This window comes from Petromyzon marinus, chromosome 5, assembly GCF_048934315.1.
Source record: "Petromyzon marinus isolate PM22_M1 ecotype Great Lakes invasive population chromosome 5, UKy_Petmar_22M1.pri1.0, whole genome shotgun sequence".
Taxonomy (NCBI): domain Eukaryota; kingdom Metazoa; phylum Chordata; class Hyperoartia; order Petromyzontiformes; family Petromyzontidae; genus Petromyzon; species Petromyzon marinus.
This window is the reverse complement of record NC_133671.1, coordinates 16,827,561-16,842,322: the sequence shown is the minus strand read 5'-3', so window position 1 is coordinate 16,842,322 and position 14,762 is coordinate 16,827,561. Positions and strand designations below refer to the sequence as shown.

The 14,762-nt window shown below is 42.8% G+C and overlaps 1 protein-coding gene across 1 annotated transcript; it reads right to left on the bottom strand.

The window, feature by feature from the left end:
- Window positions 1-3,211: 3,211 nt before the first annotated feature.
- LOC116939141 (toll-like receptor 2) lies at window positions 3,212-14,660 on the bottom strand. The gene is made up of 2 exons (XM_032947183.2): window positions 9,066-14,660; window positions 3,212-7,458 (listed from the first exon to the last, which is right to left on the bottom strand). Exon 2 carries the CDS (start codon window positions 7,435-7,437, stop codon window positions 4,969-4,971), a length of 2,469 nt encoding a protein of 822 aa, XP_032803074.2. The 5' UTR covers window positions 7,438-7,458; window positions 9,066-14,660; the 3' UTR covers window positions 3,212-4,968.
- Window positions 14,661-14,762: the final 102 nt, after the last annotated feature.

Sequence of the window (14,762 nt, the reverse complement as noted above, 5' to 3'; positions counted from 1 at the left end):
AATTGGTTGAGAAGCACTCTATGAGACACTTCAGCACTCAGGCATTTACTAATGATGTGCTTCACTCGGATATTGACAAGGTCTGTGATATTCCCAACCTGACTACGGCTTGGGAGACCTTCAGGTACACGTTTCCCCAAATACTTAACAAATATGCTCCGTTGGTTAGATTTAAAACTAAAGGCAACCACCCACCATGGTTTCATCCTTTGATTACAAAGCTCATGAAAACTGGGGACAAGGCTTGGGCATGTGCTCAGAAAAGTAATTCGGTCAATGACTGGCTAGAATACAGGATTTTAAGGAATAGACGCGTCAAAAAAATACGGCATGCACAAAATGCCTACTTTTCCTCCACTCTCCTGGAATCACATGGAAATGCCAGGATTTTCTGGAAAACAATCAAATGTATTGAAAAGGCATCCAAAACAAACAATCTGCCCGTTGAGCTTAACCGAAATGGGGAATATTTTTCAGATCCCCAAAAAATAGTTGACAATTTTCACCTTCATTTTTCTGAAGCTGGTAATCTTTTTGATAATGTATTGGGAGTCACCCCTGCTCATGCAAATTCTGACACCCCTGTCCAAAATTTAAACAAATTTAGTTTCCAGCCAATCCACGAAAGTAATGTTCTGAAACAACTGACCTACCTCAAAGGGTCCTCCTCTACCGGAGCAGATAGTATTCCCGTCTTTGCTCTACTAACTGTTGGTCACCTAATATACAAACCTATAGCCCATATTTTCAACCTGTCCATCAAAGAAGCATCAGTTCCTCTAGAATGGAAACATTCCTATGTCCGTCCACTTCAAAAAGGGGCCCTAAAGATGATCCAAATAACTACCGACCTATCTCAATTTTGTCCACGTTGATGAAAATTTTTGAAAAATCATTGACCTACCAAATTAGCAGTTTCCTGTCCACCAACAATCTACTACATCTAAAACAATCTTGGTTCTGAAAAAAATACAGCACCACATCTGCTGCATTAGACTCTCTGAATCACATTTACAGTAGCCTTGATAATAAGCAGTATTGTGCCGGTCTTTTTCTAGACCTGTCCAAAGCTTTTGATACAGTAGACCACAACACCCTGTTTAGTAAAATAAATTGCCTCGGTTTTCTGAAAACGCAGTAAAATGGTTACAAAATTACCTCTTTTCTCGCACCCAAACTGTATTCACAGATGGTTGGAGGTCAAACAGTGTTAAGATAACAAAAGGGGTTCCACAGGGTTCCATCTCGGCCCCATTTTGTTCTCTCTTCATGTCAATGACTTGGGCACTGACCTGGATCATTCCAGGGTAAATCTTTTTGCAGATGACACGATGCTGATTACTGCTGGCTGCTCTCCAGATGACGTGAGTGCTAAGCTACAGGGTGATTTCAACAAACTACAACATCAGCTAGTTGCTCTTAAACTAGTCCTGAATACTTCCAAAACCAAGGTGCTATGCTTCTCACCAGGACTAAAGCAGGAAGTTATTTTTCCCCAATTACATTCCTTAAATAATTATCAAATAGAGGAAGTCAAGATCTATAACTATCTTGGGGTCATCCTGGATTCAAAACTGAATTTTGAAGATCACATTGATTATATAGGTAAAAAGACAAATAAAAATTGGTTTTCTGTATCGACACAAGCACTGCTTCCCCCCAATGTTCCGTTTGGAATTGATAAAAGCTACCATACTGCCTCTATTTCACTACTGTGACATCGTGTATAAATCAGCCCCAAGTACTATACTGAAGAAGCTTGATTCCATCTATCACTCGGCCTTAAGATTTACATTGAACTGCCCATATAGGACTCACCACTGTGATCTCTACATTAGGTCAAACTTAACATCTCTAAATGTTCGACGGCTTGTGCACCAGATCTTATTTATTCACGATGTACTTACAAAAAAATCCACAGACTACCTGCTGGATCTCTCTGTTTCAAAGAACAAATTTGACCTCAGGTCTTCGCTCATTTATCAGCGTCACATTCCCTATTGCCGTACAAAAACTGGAGGAAGGGCCTTTGCTATTGATGCCCCCAGGGTCTGGAATGCTATTGCCAATACACTGCAACTTGATTCGCTACCAATGAGATCTTCTCTTAAAACTGCTCTAGAGGAGTTGCACACCCCTAGCTGCCACTGCTATTCATTGGCGTAAAATAAAATAAAATCTTTCACTCCGGATGACGCTGCAAAGTATTATCTGTATTTTGATTTAGCGTGCTGATCTTAAAGGTGCATTGAAAAATTTGATACTCCGACTGATGCTTCTGTTGTTGTGGAGTAACTCATGCAGCCAGCTATGGCTCTAGGATTTGGTGTTACATGTTATTTACGTAGTTTATTGTAAAAATTCGGTCACAGTCCCTGTGATCACTGTTACGTTGTAATTATGGCTTTATTTTTTGGTGATTTCGAAAAGTTTTTTGGTTTGGACATATTGTTTTGTTGTAGTACGGAGTTAGACTCATGGCCTTAATCTAAGTTTTCTTGTGGTTGTTGTTGTTTGACTTGCATCCCACTGGGATTTTTTGCACACAGCGTTGGTGTACGGAGCTTTTTTCAGGAATATTTTGCTGTTTTTTTGTCATGGATTTTCTGTTTGCACAGTCACATAGTTACTTTAAGATGTTTTTCTTGTTCGTGTTTTTGTTTTTTTGTTTGTTGTGGTTGCACCCGATTCAAGAGCCGAATGGCTCACAGGGCTATACCAAAATGAATGAACTGAAAAACTGAAAACTGAATATATTATCAGAGCGTGTATGTTTGCATGTTCACCACAAGTACCGTGTGTGGATAATGCGAACTTGATTTCTTGCAAAAGTTTTCTACTTGGTATTTGCACATATCAATGCCTGTTTTTATTGCCAGAAAGGGTAAAATATGTATTTGCCATAATCCTTAAATTCATTTATAGCATCATTTGGGACGTGAAGTGGACATTTACAATAAAAACGTGCAATTGGCTTTAGATTGGTGATACCTGGCATCTAACCAGCACAGTGTGGTTTACAACGGTCTCGATCAAACTATTTATGAACTTCTCTTAAAGCAAGGCTACTTCTATATTTACAATGTGTTCTATATTTGCGCGCCACCTGTGACATTAACTTGAGTTTGTCATTTTAATTTCCCACTGTAACAGCAAAGCGCAATGTTGGCAAGTAAAAACACAACGGCAACAGAATTACCGTACTACCAAACACAATAAACTTACGGTTGTATTAGTACAATGAATCATACAGCAAAAGAAAACATTGTTTAACAACTTGAATACACAATGCATACGTAACAAAAAAATGCGCGAAAACACCCACGGTTTCACAACTGTAAAATGCCTCGTTTTAATGATTCTACATCAAGGCCTAACTTCACTGGGAGTGCTGGGTAAATGTATAAACACGTACAGCCCGTTTGGCATTCTACTTCTGGATGAGAACCTCACACCACATGGTTCATGGTTGGTGGGGGGGAGCTTATTTGAACTTCTTCACCAGGCCGGTCAGTGCAGGTTGGTCATTACAGACAGCATCGACACTGGAGCATAGAAGCAGAGTACAATACAATTGATTTTGTTTCACATTTGTTCTCTGCCACTCGCCATGTAGCCACACAGACTCAATATAACAACCCGTTTGTGCGTGACGGTCACCCATCTAAGCACTCCACAACAAAAAACTCAATACATGATTGAACAACACTCGCTTTAAAAAAAAAAGAAATGTATATATTTTTCACATGATAAAGTTAGATCGCGTAAATATGTGTCGTTAAACCCGCCACCATCCGACACAGCCAATCGGTAAGCGTTTGTCACGTGAACAAAACGTACCAAATCGTTACTTGAGCACACCGGTGTGTACATCCACAGCATTACAATTTGAGTGCGATGACGTTTCGCTGGTAATTACAACCAGCTTCAAGTTGTATACTTGTATACCAATGGGATGGGGACATTTCCCAAGCCATCGTCTTTAACAAAAATATGATTATTTCTACACGCTTTTATTCAACTCACTCTGTCTGTTGTTGTATCCTCAAATCTTGTAACTCAATTTTAACCCACTTCCCAATGTGGTATCGACTGCAAACTTGGTATACTTATGTCATACTGATGACAATACTATATTCTATCATTAAAAAAGTATTTTTAAACATTAATTTTTTTGTTATGTTTCGGCTTGGGTCTAATTGTCCACGCTCAACTCACGTTGGCTGTAAATCACCACAGTCCCCTTACGTTGTGGCAAGCTTTGCGGCCACTTCGTGGAGTCGTGGAGGTCTGCCATTACGAGTACGGTACATTTCATTGTTTTAAAAAAAGTATTTTTTTATATTACTTATTTTCTTTGATGGCAGGGCTGTCGACGGAGGCGTTTAATGTGCTAGTTGCACACCAATACCAATGCAGCATCAGCAGCAGCACCATAAAATAAGTACGTAGGCACGATACTATAAATCCTGAGGACTTCCTCGGTGATTTCACCATCTCGACTGTTTCTACACAAGACCGTATACCGTACGGTATTGTATTTGCCAGATAGCGTGCAAATGTTTGCATGTCAATGATGGGATAGTGTGGAGTAACACTTCTATTGTATTTATATTTTAAATAACAAAACATCATATAGACGCATGTCATGAATATAAAACAAATATTTTTCTCCTTCATCTGACTTTAAATTAGGAATTTGGATCGTACAATTAAAGTATGATGTAACATATTTAAAGGTAGATATTTCAAGGCCTGCTCTGTTCTGCCTATGACTGCTTGCCCCAATGTACACATTTTGCTCACTCTTTCTGTACAGCATCGTGAAATGTGGTTGCGTTTAGATGCCATCCATTAAATCCAAATATCTTTAGTATAAAAGGACATTGACACGTACTGTATTTCATTTACATTGTTAAAGCTCAAATTGTAAAAAAAAATAATCCACATTGGAGATAATATCATTTTTTAAACATAAGGGTTACGGATTGGGTTAGAGTTACAGGTTGAGATTGACCTATGGTTGGAGTTCGGATTGCTGGGTTCATGGTCCGACTGCAGAACAGCCCGGAGGCTGGCCCAGAACATTGACCGCTTGCCCTCCTCGGCTGGCCACTCCAGGTAAGTCTTCCTGTTGAGCAGCTTCCGAAGCCGGCAGAACTTGCTCGGCACGGAATTCCTGGGCAGCGGCTCCAGCAGCAGCAGCACCAGCGAGTCCTGCCGCTGCTCCAGAACCCGATGCTGCGCAAAGTAGAGCTCGTAGTGGCACCACTCGCTGTTGACAAAGTTCCGCGAGAGGATGAACAGGGTCTTGTTGGAATGCTCGATGCACTGGATGATGTTGTCCACGATCCACTCTCCGGGCATGAAGTCTCGCTCGTGGATGCACAGCTTGAGGTCGGGGTTGGAGCTCTCTAAGGTGGGCACCAGGGTGTTCTCCACCCAATCCGAGTCCAGCTGGCTGTAGGAGATGAACGCGTGGTACTGGAACGGTCCTCCCGCACCCTGTTGCATTCTGCGCCTCTTAGCCGATATCCACACCGTGCCCATGCGTATGTACCAAATGGCGTCAAAGTAATACCCGAGACCCAGTATGAGGATTATGATGAAGGCTGTGATTCCAACGCTCATGGAGATGATGATCCTCTTGTCACAGGTTATAATGCTCAGGTTTAAGTCGGACAGAGTTCTGTTTGACAGCTCGTTGGGGTAGCTGCACCTGTATTCATTCGGCCAGTTCTTCAGAAGTTGTTTTTCAAATGTCTGCTGGAACCAGTAGAGATCACAGAAGCAGTAATAAGGATTGTTTCCCAGGTAGAGGGTTTTGATGTTTTCAAGGCCCCTGAAGGTGTTTTCACCGATGATTCCCACGCCATTATTGTCCACATATAGAACCTGCAGCGACGGGGAGTACAGCTCGGGTAAAATGTACTTGATGTTATTGCCACTGAGGTAGAGCTCCCTCAGGGATTTTCCATCGTTGAGGATGTTCTGAGTGAACGTTTCGAGTCTGGTGTAGGAGAGATCCAGCACTTGTAAATATTCTGAAATGCAGATTTTGGAATCCTTGCTGATGTCGTTGTTGCGGAGGATCAGCGTCTCGAGAGTTGATGGCCATGCGGAGCACTCCTGGATGTGATTGATGCTGTTGTAACTGAGGTCTAAGGACTTGATATTGGGCATGACCACAACTTTTTGAGCTATCGTGTTGAGGTCAGAGAATCGGTTGTGGCTGATGATTAAATGAGTAGTATTTATTAAATTGTCTTTCTGGGGGCATTTAGGCAGCCACATTCCATCTTCCACAAGAAGATTGTTAGAGAAGTCTAAGATTTTACCGGGGAACGTCATGAACAAGCAATCGACTTTGTTTAAACCTGTGTTGGATAACTTGAATTTTGAAAAGTTGGGGAAAAGCGAAAACGGTATGTAAAATAGGGGGTACGTCATGGGCATGTGAAAAATCCCATCTATGATAACGGTTTCCAAGGCCGCTTTCCTTTCAGTGGGCAAATTCGGAAAAACCACATTGTCAAAGTCGGTGTACGATGAATTTGTCAGCGTAACTGATGTCACTTCAGACAGGTATATATTTTTTAATAAGCTTACTATATCTAAATTGGTCAAATTCGCACTGATCAGCATGACATTTTTCAACAATGGACAATACGCGAGGCCACTGAATAAATCAATGCTCTGGTTATGTACTTGGTTGATCAATATGTTTATTATTGTAATTTCCGAAATTCGGGTCGTCCCTAGGTCGAGCAACATTTTCGACAAAATGGACAGATCGTCGTCAATTGAAACGTTTGTAAAAAGCTTCTCGAGGTGCGCCAAGTTGGCGAGAGCTCCTTGCTCGTAGGATTTCAGCGGGGACCCAGTGTTCAGCCACAAATGCTTCAGGGGAATACTTGATAGTGCTTGTAAATCCGAAGCGTGCAACTCTGACGTGTGGGATGTGCCGATGGAGAGTGACTGCAGCTGACTCATTCTGGAGAAGGCTCCGCCGAGGGCAAAGGAGGTGTAGTTGTTCATGGAGATGTTGAGGGTCTGCAGGTTAGGAAGGTCAATCAGAGCCTCCTCAGGTACTGCAGGCAGCTCGTTCTGGTAAAGGTCCAGGTAGCGGACCAAGGGAACATCTCTCAGTGCACCGGCTTCGATCGTGCGAATTCGGTTGAAAGCCAGGATGAGAACCTCGAGCTTGGGAGTGCTGGAGAAATCTCCGAGTCGAATCGCACCGATCCGATTGTGAGACAAGTCAAGGACGGTGACGGTGGCCGGCAGTGCCCGAGGCACGGCCGCGAGGTCACATTGTGAGTAGTCTCCATTGTCTCTGCAGCAACAATTTTTTGCTTTGGTCCCACTTATGCCTACACCAGCCCACGGTCCGGCCGTGCAGAATACGACAACGGCATACTTCAGCAACTGTTCCATGATCCTCGGTGTTTAGGGCCCCTGATGAAGAGCGGAAGAAAAAGATCCACGGATACAAGTAGTCAGAACCGTGCAAATGCTTGGCGTGCAAAAAAGCGGAGAGATGTGCTCAGTTGGAATGACACGGAGATCAGAGAGAGGATCACATGGGACAGAGGACCTACACATCAGTTTAACACGTAGTAGGCTTTCGCGACCAATATTATTCACAATAAAGGTGTTTGGAATTAGATCGTGTGAGTATAAATGTGCCGTAACACTCCACCACCCGACACAGCCAATAGGATTTGTCATGGAAAACAATGCGCCAATGAGTTACTAATTCAGCCCACCGGCGTGTTGAAGAGTAAATCCACAACATTTACACATGTTTAGACATATCACGTTGACCGTTAGGAAAAGGGGAGATGGGTGGTTGTCAAGACTGAAGATGGAGTGCGACCGTGAGGGAGAGTGACGGCTTGAGGGAAGCCTTCATCAAGCAGTGGATTGGTCATGATTGATGATGATAAATGCAGAGCAAACGTGTCCCAACATCAACTCCTGGCCAACATTAAATAGACATGCACTACATCCTGTACGAATTAGTACCTGTCACCACATGGAAACAAATGGTATCAGCGTATATTTTTTTAACACCAAACGATGACAAAAATTTTTTATTCGAGCTGGGTTTTGTGCACCTCAAATGCCTGTATAGGCTTTGGCAATGGCCATTAACTAACATGCAACAACACATACATATACCTCTTCTTGGTTATTTCGGTAAAGTCACGTAGAATGAGAATAAAACAATAAAAGAAGACAATAAAATTCTCACGACGTTTCGGCCACAACACAAGTAGCCTTCTTCAGGTGAAGGAACAGAACTGTCGGGATGACAGCGCTTCAATGAAGGCTACTTGTGTTGTGGCCGAAACGTCGTGAGCATTTTATTGTCTTATTTTGTTTTATTGTTTTATTCTCATTCTACGTGACTTTACCGAAAGAACCAAGAAGATGAATCCTTGCAGTCACGAAAGCTTTAAATCGAAACATACATATACATTTAACACGTGAGATTGTTTTATATATAAAAACTGCATATTGTCAATATGCCTGCTGAATAAAAAGGGCTCGCCATGCTATATCAGTGCTCGAGGACTATACTTCACCACATTAGTCGTCACGGGTTATCGCTCTACACTGATATTAGCCGTGATCGGGATTAAAACCCGGGGTCGCTCGCGTTCATTGTACAATGCACGAACAAATGCGGTACTGCCTGCGCTGTAAGATTCAAGTTAATAAAAGTCAAAGTCATGTTCTTCTCAAATGAGCATTGAAGCAGTGCTCATTATCGCATACAGCCCTGAACCCAGTGGTGGATAATTGCACATTGCTATGGCAGGGGTGGAGTATTTCCATAAGGCAACCACTCTTGCATTACACACGTGTTTTTTTTTTATCGACCCAGGATAAATGATGGGCTGAATCAAACCCCCAACGAGGATTTGAACTCGCAAACCTTCGGATTGCGAGCCCATCGCTCTACCGCTGAGCAACGAGGCTGGATTCCCCCGTACACATTCATACATGGAAACATGTGTATACATTTCCATTATTAAACGACAACAACAACAACTTGCCTGCTCGATGTCAGTCTACCTTTTTTGGCGGTTGAAGTTCAGTTCCCGTTGTTCTCTACTGCAGTCCAGAGTATAAGGCATTCACAAATGTCCACATTGAAAAAAAAATATCAGAGAGGTAACCATTACAACTTGCGGAACTCAACAGATCATATAAATCCAGCAACACCTACTGGGAAAAAGAGGTCTCGCCTTGCAATCCTTGAAGCAATCAGAGTCGAGGAGCGTTTAGAAGTGACCGTGGTGTAACGTACATCAAAGTAAATATCTTAAAGCCCACTTGCTTTGCTCGCTGCGGTTTCAAATTGTGGTCGTCCTTGTGTTCCAAGACATCGCAGCGCTGCCTTATACACTCTGCGTGCTCAATTGTATATTCACGAAAAGGAGGAGCGTCAGTGCATGAGATATTTCCGCATACCTTGGCTTCTGTTCGCTACCCATGTGACGCCTCTCATGCGAACTCAACAACCTCTCAAGGCAAGAAGTAACAACTTACGTAACAGATATTATTCTCCTCCGCAGGCCTTTGTAGATGTACAAAAGGGTGAGAAGCCGTATTTTCTGAAGCACCCCATGAACGTTACTCACTGCTTCCCCGCGCCGCTGCTATCTCTCACGGTCTCGAGATTTGACGATACACGTGCCTCCTGCATCATATTTACCGGTGGATGTCCTCTCCGGGCGGGTTCCCTCCCTTTGGTTTCGAGCGACGTTTTCACTGCCCAAAGCCCACCTCTCTCGTTTAAAATTCGTCTTTTCAAAAACAGCAGGGTACAGAGAAGCGCGGGACCAGGGTATGTGCACGGCATCCCAGATGACCATCACAAACAAGCACACGCAACAATTAAGAGCCCCGCGTTATGACCGAGGAAACGACGGGAAGACGATTAAAATGGGGAGAGGGGAAGCACAGAAAAGAGAAAGATAAGGTTGAAGGAATAGGGCCCTCTTTTTATTAACAGCCAATATGATGTCTCAAATGCGCACGTCCTTTGATCCGTGTGCTTCCTCGTCGTGTCTCAGGATAACTCCAAACCCGCGCCTCTCCACGCTTCAATAGATTGCGTGTCATGCGCATGTTAGAAATGTAAATGTGTTCCAGAGTTTCTGTATTGTTACTTCTGGATTCTATACCGATTGCGCCATCAGTGTCGTGTCATGGGATGAACAAAATACTCGCTACCCTCACAGAACAATGTATTATTCACTTCTTTCGCACCGTACGTAGCCAACTGTGCTAATCGAAAATGCGTGGGAAGGACAGCAAACTGAACACAAAAAGCAATTTCTAAATAAATTCCTTTTCAATCGCGATGATTTAAAAGTGCATAGCTCCCGTGGCTTCCTAATATCGGAAGAGCGTTCCAGACGGCCGCAGAAGCTCATCTGAAAGCGCGGATAAGCGGTGAACGTCTTTGTTCTATGGCCAGACAAATGCCGCTGCGAGGATGACCGGAGTTCACGTGATGGCTTGTGCTCATTGACGAGATCAGCAAGGTATAATGGCTCACCTGTGGCAAGCACTTGGTGTGTAATGAGTGTGACCTTGTAATCAGCTCGTTCGGCGATCGAAAGTCAAATGCAGCTCGGCGTGAAATGCCACCCACCAACTCGCACGGAGCCGCGTGAGTGGACGTCACAGGATGACTTTGGTTGACCTCTGATGCACAACACAACTAAGGCTACACGGCAGCACTCGGCCAATCGCCGTGCTAAATAGCACTGCGCATCGCTGAAATGGAGCAGAGTTAAGTTCAGTCATGATTTTTGTTCGTCAATCAAAACGCACTGCACTTGAGAATCCGGTTTAATCGCAGTCGGCTGACCTGAATTCCAACCCAGGCATTGAGCGATACCAGCGCTCTTGGCTATCTCGCAATCTTCTAACTTAAATTTCGACTTAAAGCTTTAGTGACTGCAAGGATTCATCTTCTTTGGTTCTTTCGGTAAAGTCACGTAGAATGAGAATAAAATAATAAAATAAAATAACAATAACATTCTCCCGACGTTTCGGCCACAACACAAGTGGCCTTCTTCAGGTGAAAGGAACCAAAGAAGACTTTTAACTTAAGTTAGTTTGTGTATCAACATAGGGCTTTTATGGGTTTGTTTTGCTACTCATTGCTAAAAAATATAGGGCGCTTAAAAAAAACGTTAACACTTATATGGGATTATCGTTTTTAATGGAAAAGAACGGATAATACTGCACTGTAACATGATAATGAATGTATGTTAATCGCTTCAAAAAAAGTCTCCACTTGTTCGCCGTCATTGTCAACACACGGCCTAGAATCTTCTCCAGGTGATATCCAGAGGCCGGAGTCTCATTTCTTGCGGGTATTTTTGCAAATTCTCCGAAGTGTTAACATTGTTTTTGAAGCACCCTGTACATCCCTCCATGTCAATTTCCTTCGTATTGTTCGTTGCTTTTCAGGGGCACCAGTGGAGAGTGGATTCAAGTGATCCCCTGCAGCCATCGTGACAAATCATCTAATCGCCGGGGCAAGGCAGTCGATTCTCAGAGAATTCGGGGTTTTTTCAGCATGGTGGTTTAATCTTGATTTGAAGCTTTTCGTGGCTGCAGGAATCCACACTCTTTGGTTCTTTCGGTAATGTCACGTGGGTATGTAGAAATAAAATAAAACAAATCACGACGTTTCGATCGCTTGCGTTGCGATGGAAACGTCGCGATTTGTTTTATTTTATTTCTAACTACGTGACTTTACCGAAAGAACCAAAGAGTGTGGTGGTTTAATTTAACACGTCGGCTTTCGCGACCAATATTCTAGTTGCAGGTTTATTCCGAAGTGGTGAGGTGCAGGACAATCAAAGAACCCTCAAGGTGCTAATTGTAAATGTTGTGGGTTTACTCTGCAACACACCGGTGTGCTGTACTAGTAACGAATTGGCCACGTTTAGTTTACGTGAAAACCCCTACTAATTGGCTGTGTCGGGTGGTGCGGGTTTAACAACACATTTATATTTAAGCGATCTAAGCAACAACCCCCCCCCTCCCCCGCTGTATTTTGGTGGTTTAACCCATGATGTTCAACACAAAGGTAGGTTTGTAATCTGAGCAATAGTGACTGCTTCATGGGAAAAAAACCCCACATATACACAGTAAATAGAAAAACTGGTACTAACCAAAGCGCCGTGGGTCTTTATGCATGACTGTATTAGTCACATTCCAGGCGATGATCGAAATGTCAGAATGTCATTGATGCATGATTGAATACAAACGACACCCAAGCACTGCCTTTTCAGCCGTGTTGCCATGTGTCACCATGTGTCACACGAGTGTATAACTAAGGAGAAAGATTTGTCTCTCGGCTTCTTTGGTTATTGTCAGGAAGAACACACTCCCTTCGCGAGCCTGAACAAGCAGTAATTGACCCATTACGGCATTTACAAAACAGTACACGTACGACCCCAACCAACCAACCAACAGCAGAGATAACAAACAAAAATAATGTCTCCCTCATAAATGTTTCTTCACTTTAAAAACAACGGTCATCTTTACACGATACATTGCTCCCCACGGCTTTTCCACGGGAGTGAATAATTTCAACAGCATCGATCCAGTTTAAGAAAACTCTCACTTCCATGCAAATGGCGAAGAATAATCAACGTCGTTGCGGGAAAATATAAACAACAGAATATATAAAAACAAAGTATTCATTAAAACACTTCATTAACCCCATTGCTTTTCGTAGGGATAATTTCAGCAGCATTTATACAGTACAAGCAAAGTATGGACAAGTGATAACAGTGTCTCATCAGCAAGTGGGCAGACGCAGCACATTAGAATCTGAATATTTACACTTGAGGAATCCGATGAGCTATAAAGCTCTTGTTTAAAGATGTCCAGTAGAGGCGGGTCAGAACGTTACAACTAGGGGCAGGTCAGAAACTTTACAGCATTATATTAAATTGCCCTCTGTATGTAGAGTAATTTCAGAAACGAACGTCAGAGGTATGAAAACTGTTCTTTTGATTGGTTAATTGAATTGGTCGATAAAATGTACTTGGAGAAGGGTGTAACTATAATTTACAAATATCTGATTTTGTGTTGGAATCATCCAAACGTGCCGTACCATATTGGAACCAGCAGGTACCTATACTTTTTCACTAGTTTAATTGAATAGTTATTTAAGTTCTCGGTATTTGTAACAATACATTTTTTTGATATATACATAAAAAGGGCGGATGGATTTTGTAATCATTACATGCATGGCTATGACAGGAAAAAACTAAACTTTTTATTTTCCTAGGTAAGGCGCAGTGAGCTACATCGCTCTTTATCAGAAGCGACCTGGCTACCACAAATGATGGCTCAACGAAGTGGCTTATCACGTGGCAATTCATAGGAGCCAAATACTCTAAACGCGTGATGTTGATTCTAAATGTGGAGGAAAAGAAACCGGAGGACCTTGAGAAAAACCCCACGCGGCCACGGGGAGAGAGAGAGAGACGCAAACTCCAAATACAACACAGGGTCGGGATGGAACCCACAACCGTATGCATACCAGGCGACGGAGTTAACATCTCGGCAAAGTGAACTTGACTCGAGACATCAGAATTGTATAGATGCAGTTTTTATCCATATGGTTTCATATCTAAAGATTGGAGGACAGTTTTATCAGATCGTAACAGAGCGTGTACGCCAGGCATCTCATCATGCTTCAAACACCAGGTCCCGTAGACGTGTCAACATGATAGCAATCACTACGCGAGTGTTGTAAAGCTCAAGGTCGTCAAACAATTTGGAATGGTCTGAAATATTTACACGATCATGCGAATTGATCGTCGTGTAAATTAATTAATGCACAGCATTGTTCTAATTTCAGAGCTGGACAAAGCCCTGCCTCGTGACCCTCCGGTGATGGGGGGATTGTCAACGCTGGTTGGTGGAGCAAGAACCAGGAGCGATTAAGGTCACTCGCCCCCGACATTACGAACCTCGGGTGATCCGGCTTTACAGCAGCGCACTAACGTCTACGCATACTGCCAGTTGCATCGTAAAGAATTGGAACAGAAACGTTAGCAACAAAACAAAGTTCACGCGTGTTAAAACTTGAAAGGGTTCTTGTCTGAACCGTGGAGCTGTTTTGCATTTGCCAGCAATACACCGTGCACGCTTCATTTTTTTACATTTAGGTTCTCAGCCTGTGGAAATCCTCGTGAAGCTCAAAGTAGAAAAACAATCCGTGTGAATACAAGAGCCGCAGGCAAACCGTGCTGCCAAAACAAAAACTGGATTCTATTCAGACTGCGAATGTGTAAAAAAAATGTCTGCAGTACTGTATTACATTTCGGTCTTTTTTTAAATTCTGCATATCTCCTTGCACGTATCCACAATTACGTAAAAAAAATACAAATGAGTGGGGAAATCCCGATGTAAACTTTGCTTAATGCGAGCATGTAGAGACACGAGTGTTTGTATAGCTTTTGTGCAACGCATTCCAGTTTAACAAGTCGGGCTACTTTGGGGCACGATTCAGAACTAACAAGAAAATAAACTAACGATTGTCATCAATCTTACCTTGGCGAATGCAAATTCGCCTGAAATGGAAATCCCCAACGGGAAATTGCTACAAGCGTTGTTAATTATTGATCGCAATTGTCAGTTTGATGATCTGACAAATGTATCCATGAGGACAAAAATGGGAAAGAATTAAGCAAAAGAGCACACACCAA

What these genes read in the sequence shown, in the direction of transcription:
- LOC116939141 (XM_032947183.2), bottom strand. Translation starts at nt 7,437, where the DNA reads ATGGAACAGTTGCTGAAGTATGCCGTTGTCGTATTCTGCACGGCCGGA.